The sequence below is a fragment of the Budorcas taxicolor genome, chromosome 3 (assembly GCF_023091745.1).
Source record: "Budorcas taxicolor isolate Tak-1 chromosome 3, Takin1.1, whole genome shotgun sequence".
Classification (NCBI taxonomy): Eukaryota; Metazoa; Chordata; class Mammalia; order Artiodactyla; family Bovidae; genus Budorcas; species Budorcas taxicolor.
This window is the reverse complement of record NC_068912.1, coordinates 11,174,909-11,181,589: the sequence shown is the minus strand read 5'-3', so window position 1 is coordinate 11,181,589 and position 6,681 is coordinate 11,174,909. Positions and strand designations below refer to the sequence as shown.

The following is a 6,681-nucleotide window of genomic DNA, read 5'->3' as shown; positions in this document are numbered from 1 at the left end:
GCTTAAACCTCACTCCCTTCAGACATGACTTGTGTTTGATAATAATCATCCACATAGTCTCTTTGAAATTAAATATGTTGATTTCAATTTTTCTGGCTCTGTTAAGATGGTGTAAACTACATTGAAGACACAAGGGTCAGGTAGACCTTAAGTATAGTCTTGGTTGTTGCAAACATTACGACATTTTCTGCAGTGTCAAGCTATAGGAACTCCAGGGAACACATGGCTTTCAGTATGCGTGTCAATCTTCTAGAGCCCTGGACAGTTCTGGGAGGTCTCACAGGGGTTCTGAGTGCAAAAAGTTCATCAGTCTATAAAAATGATGTGACCACTGGGAGGGGCCTTTCAGGAATGGGTTGCTCTCATGAGCAGGACTGCTGAAGAGACAGTCTCAAATCGGGCTGTCTCAGAAGCAAGATTGTGAGTGTTTCCCTTGAACCTAGCCCAGAAAGGATTCAGAGGTGTTCTCAGGGAACACGAATGAAGGCAAGGATTAATTGCCTTGAAGACCCCTCTTCTCATTCACTCTCTTGCAGGTAGTTGCTCTGGGGAGGCAAAGCTTTTATTCTTTCAGGTAATGTCCCACGAACATGAAGACTTCCCTTCTTGGCTCTGGTACCATTGGGGATTCCCAAGTCCTTTGACAGGCACTTTCAGTACATCCACGATAGGGACACTTTGACTGCCCTCAAGAAGAAGAGAGATGGTGGGTGGATGACATGGATTAATTTTTTTTTCCTTTTAATATCAGCCCTTTATGGACTGGAAGACATTGGCAATAACAATAAGACTCCCAGACTCTTGTTTAGACAAGTGTTTGATCTCAGAGTTTGAATGAGGTACCCAGCAGTTCACAGAAAACAAGTTCATCAGTGTAGAAATGAATAGGGCAAAGGCAAGACCCAGGTATCACCCTGGGCTCCACGTAGAGATGAATGAAAATCATGGACTAATTTCCAGATTTAAGACAGCCAGAGTTAGCTGGTATTAATAAATTTAATTTCTTTTTATTTCTCCTTTGGCTGTACCACACAGTTTGCAGGATGTTGCTTCCCCAACCAGGGATCAAACCCAGGTTCCTGGCAGTAGAATCATGAAGTCCTAACCAACCGACCATCAGGGAAGTCCCTTATCAAATTTAATTTCAAAACAGATCTTCAGATATCCCTACACTTGTGAATACAATATAGCATACATGTTACTCCCAGAGAAAGCATGCATAACTCCAGTGAAATTCAGCTGCTGGGTGTGACATTACTTTTTTGTTTTTGTTTATTTTCTGAAAAATTTTTTTACTCCCCACAAAAGTCTGGGTCAGACCTAGAGAATATGTTTTGGTCAAGATAATGCTAAGGTCCTTAGTGAACCCTTTTATTTTTTTAATTAATTTATTTTAATTGGAGGTTAATTACTTCACAATATTGTGGTGGGTTTTGCCAGACATTGACATGTCAGCCATGGATGTACATGTGTCCCCCTATCCCAAACCCCCTCCCACCTCCTTCCCCATCGCATCAGTCTATGACCCTCTGGGTCATCCCAGGGCACCAGTGTTGAGTGCCCTGTTTCACGCATCGAACTTGGACTGGTCATCTATTTCGTATATGGTAATATACATGTTTCAATGCTCTTCTCTCAAATCATCCCACCCCTGGCTTCTCCCAAAGGGTCCAAAAGTCTGTTCTTTATGTCTTTCTTGTTGTCTTGCACATAGGGTCATCATTACCATCCTTTGTTACTTTGTATTAACATATAAATACACAAAACTAGTCCCAATGTGAGCTTCAACAAAATTGAGGGGAAAATGTCATGGGTCTCCAAGGAAGATGAGAATGTTTTAGGCTGATAATATTTCTTCTGGAATGTTACTCTTCCACTGTCCAAAAGAAAAAGTGAAGATAAGTAAGAAAGGTGGTTTTGACTATGCTTTCAACACATCCTGTCCACTGATCACACTCTCTCTAAGGCTTTAGAGCTCAATATCTACTTGACATTTTAGTTGATCTTTCAACCCATTGCTTCAAGCCGGTGTTACACAGCCCACTTTTCTGCCATTAACAAAGTGGAAACAGTCAGCCACCCTCTTGCTTATTATTCCCTACCAGCTTTCCACCTGGTGAGCAGCCCCTGACCATGTCCCTGGTGGTAACCTCTCAGATGAACAGAGAGTATAGGAGAATGATGTTAAAAACAAAACTCAAGTCAGGGAAACACTTAATTCTTTAATTCAGGCTTGTCACCAAATTGTGCAACTCTGTCTAGGTAAAGGAAGAATGATAGGATCAATTTTTTGTGTGTGTGATTGCAAAAATACCCAGAATATGACAGGCTATATATCAAACTACCAAAGATTCTAAGCAAGAGTTTTTTTGCCAATAGCACGGCAAAGGGCATCCTTGACCTCTTTGTTCCTTAGAGTGTACACCACAGGATTAAGGAGAGGAGTGAAAACTGTGTAAGTCACTGAAATCAGCTGGTCCTGATCCCTCATGTTCTCTGACTTGGGCTTGAGGTAGGCGATAGAGGCACAGCCATAATGGACAATGACCACGGTGAGATGGGAGGCGCAGGTGGCAAAAGCCTTCTTCCGGCCCTCAGCAGAAGCAATCTTGAGGATGGTGGAGATGATGGGGATATATGAGATGAAGACCAAAACCATGGGCACCACAATGACGAGTGAGCTGATAAGGAAATTAATTATGTCATGTATAGTGGTGTTGGCACAGGAGAGTTTCATAACCGGGCGGATATCACAGAAATAATGGGCCACCTTTCTGTAACAAAAGGGCAGCCTGAACACAGAGGAAATCTGAACTGTGGCCACAAACAACCCAATGCTGCAGGCCCCCCATACCAGCTGGGCACACACCGTCTTGTTCATGATGATCATGTACCTCAGGGGGTTGCAGATGGCCACATAGCGGTCATATCCCATTGCTGTGAGCAGAAAGCAGTTGTTGATGGCCAAAGTGATAAAAAAGAACATCTGGGTGGCACAGCCAGCCAAGGAGATGGGTTGGCTCAGACCTGCGAGACTGGACAGCATCCGAGGTACAATGACCAATGTGTACAAAGTCTCTGAAGTGGAAAGCACAGTAAGGAAGAAGTACATGGGGGTGTGAAGGTGTCGATCAATGCTGATAATTGTCACAATGATGACATTGCCAGACAAGGTCAAAAGGTACAAGGTAAGGAAAACCACAAAGAGGGTGAGCTTATGTTCATGAAAACTGGTAAAACCCTGGAAAATAAATTCCCTCACCCCTGTGTGGTTCTCTGTCTTCATCGATAAATTCCAGGAGACTTAGGACAAGCAGTCAGGACACATCAGTGCCCAGCGCTCTGAGCAGGAGAACACAAAGGCAAGGAAATAATTAGGATCTGCTGCTGATGGATGCCTGGTTAATGGGGTCTGCTGTTCACCTAAAAGATAGAAAAACACAATCAGGAAACAATTTCACATATGGAGAATTATACAAAAGAATGAATGGAGATGGGATGAGACAGAAGGAAGAAAGGCTGGGTCAAATGTGGAAAAGATTTCCTGGTGTGTTAGAAACAGATGTTGGGAAAAATGGAGGCTGGAGAAATAGGGAATGTGTAGTTAAATTTGGAAAGATTTTCTTTGGATTACAGTTTCAGGGTTTTTTTTTTTTTTTAACTTAAAATAAATGTTCTAACTTTGCCCACAACTCTACCTCTGTTGTTTAAGGCACAATTTTATCATGTTCCCAAGTATCTTCCCTGTTAAGTTGCCAAACAAGACAACGCTATCTGCTCCAACAAGACATAAGTGTTTGCTTTCTCCCCGTCCCACTTGTTTGCATCTTTCATGAACCCTTTTCACAAATCATTCAGCAGCTTCCAATCTGATGGCCCCCGACCCGACCCCGATGCCCGCCATATACACGTTTTTGTTAACAAGCCACTTTGCTTTCTTTATTTTCCCAGACTCCTCTTGCCCAGCAAGTCTTCTCAGAACTAAATACGACCTATAGAGCCAAGCTGTCTACAGTGTAGTTCAGTTGCTCAGTGCTGCAATGTAACCGGTTCTCATGGACAGTGTGTATTTCTGTGTGTTTTCTGCCTTTCATTTGGATTTGGATTTTCACAAGCAGTTTCACTCACTACTAGACTCTGAATTCTCTTTTCTGATGCCTTCAGAATTATAAACAGGTTTCTTAGGGAAACCAGTTTGTACAACTATTTCCTACTGGGGAGTTACTAGGGATCAGAAAGTTTTCATTAATAAAAATGTTTAATAATAATAATATCAATAGTAATAGTCCCTTATGTCACTTTTTAGTTTATAGAGAATTTTTACCAATATTATTTAACAGCATAGCAATCTCATATGTTAGATAAGAATTATCTCCATTTTGCAGGTGGGGAAGCTAAAAACACATTAGGGTTAGGTGATTCAGCGACAATTATTAACTCCTTAGATCCACACTTTTTTTAAAGCCAGTGTAATTTGTTCTGCACTATGAGTGCCTGAGAAACATCAAGATTAATTTTATTAAAAATAATTAATGCATTTTCCTCACTCTTAGAATGAGATTATATTAGGAAAAACTTGGAAAAGCTGAAAAACTATGTGAAAACTAGAAAAATCTGGAAGTGTCTAAACAAGAGTCCGAAATGCAGTACTTGGATGCAACCTCAAAAACAACAGAATGATCTCTGTTCGTTTCCAAGGCAAACCATTCAACATCACAGTAATCCAAGTCTATCCTTCAACCAATAATGCTGAAGAAGCTGAAGTTGAACGGTTCAATGAAGACCTACAAGACCTTTTAGACCTAACACCCCCCAAAAGATGTCCTTTTCATTCTAGGGGACTTGAATGCAAAAGTAGGAAGTCAAGAAACACCTGGAGTAACAGGTAAATTTGGCCTTGGAATGCGGAATGAAGCAGGGCAAAGACTAATAGAGTTTTGCCAAGAAAATGCACTGGTCATAGCAAACACCCTCTTCCAACAACACAAGAGAAGACTCTACACATGGACATCACCAGATGGTCAACAATGAAATCAGATTGATTATATTCTTTGCAGCTAAAGATGGAGGAGCTCTATACAGTCAACAAAAACAAGACCAGGAGCTGACTGTGGCTCAGATCATGAACTCCTTATTGCCAAATTCAGACTCAAATTGAAGAAAGTAGGGAAAACCACGAAACCATTCAGGTATGACCTAAATGAAATTCCCTATGATTATACAGTGGAAGTGGGAAATAGATTTAAGGGCCTAGATCTGATAGATAGAGTGCCTGACGAACTGTGGACAGAAGTTCATGACATTGTACAGGAGACAGGGATCAAGACCATCCCCATGGAAAAGAAATACAAAAAAGCAAAATGGCTGTCTGGGGAGGCCTTACAAATAGCTGTGAAAAAAAGAGAAGCGAAAAGCAAAGGAGAAAAGGAAAGATATAAGCATCTGAATGCAGAGTTCCAAAGAATAGCAAAAAGAGATAAGAAAGCCTTCCTCAGTGATCAATGCAAAGAAATAAGAGGAAAAGAACAGAGTGGGAAAGACTAGAGATCTCTTCAAGAAAATTAGAGATACCAAGGGAACATTTCATGCAAAGATGGGCTCAATAAAGGACAGAAATAGTATGGACCTAACAGAAGCAGAAGATATTAAGAAAAGGTGGAAAGAATACACAGAAGAACTGTACAAAAAAGATCTTCACGACCCAGATAATCATGATGGTGTGATCACTCACCTAGAGCCAGACATCCTGGAATGTGAAGTCAAGTGGGCCTTAGAAAGCATCACTACAAACAAAGCTAGTGGAGGTGATGGAATTCCAGTTGAGCTATTTCAAATCCTGAAAAATGATGCTGTGAAAGTGATGCATTTCAATATGCCAGCAAATATGGAAAACTCAGCAGAGGCCACAGGACTGGAAAAGGTCATTTTTCATTCCAGTCCCTAGGAAAGGCAATGCCAAAGAATGCTCAAACTACTGCACAATTGCACTCATCTCACACACTAGAAAAGTAATGCTCAAAATTCTCCAAGCCAGGTTTCAGCAATACGTGAACCGTAAACTTCCAGATGTTCAAGCTGGTTTTAGAAACAGCACAGGAACCAGAGATCAAATTGCCAACATATGCTGGATCATCAAAAAAAGCAAGAGAGTTCCAGAAAAACATCTATTTCTGCTTTATTGACTATGCCAAAGTCTTTGACTCTGTGGATCACAATAAACTGTGGAAAATTCTGAAAGTGATGGGAATACCAGACCATCTGACCTGCCTCTTAAGAAACCTATATGCAGGCCAGCAAGCAACAGTTAGAACTGGACATAGAACAACAGACTGGTTCCAAATAGGAAAAGGAGTACATCAAGGCTGTATATTGTCACCCTGCTTATTTAACTTATATGCAGAGTACATCATGAGAAATGCTGGGCTGGAAGAAAGACAAGCTGGAATCAAGATTGCTGGGAGAAATCTCAATAACCTCAGATATGCCAATGACACAACCCTCATGGCAGAAAGTGAACAGGAACTAATAAGCCTCTTGATGAAAGTGAAAGTGGAGAGTGAAAAAGTTGGCTTAAAGCTCAACATTCAGAAAACTAAGATCATGGCATCTGGCCTCATCACTTCATGGGAAATAGATGGGGGAACAGGGGAAACAGTGTCAGACTTTATTTTTGGGAGTTCC

At 41.1% G+C, this 6,681-nt stretch overlaps 1 protein-coding gene across 1 annotated transcript; it reads right to left on the bottom strand.

Moving 5' to 3' along the window:
• Positions 1-2,353: 2,353 nt before the first annotated feature.
• Positions 2,354-3,286, bottom strand: LOC128045266 (olfactory receptor 10J1-like). The gene has a single exon (XM_052637764.1). It carries the CDS (start codon positions 3,284-3,286, stop codon positions 2,354-2,356), a length of 933 nt encoding a protein of 310 aa, XP_052493724.1.
• Between the last annotated feature and the right edge of the window lie 3,395 nt (positions 3,287-6,681).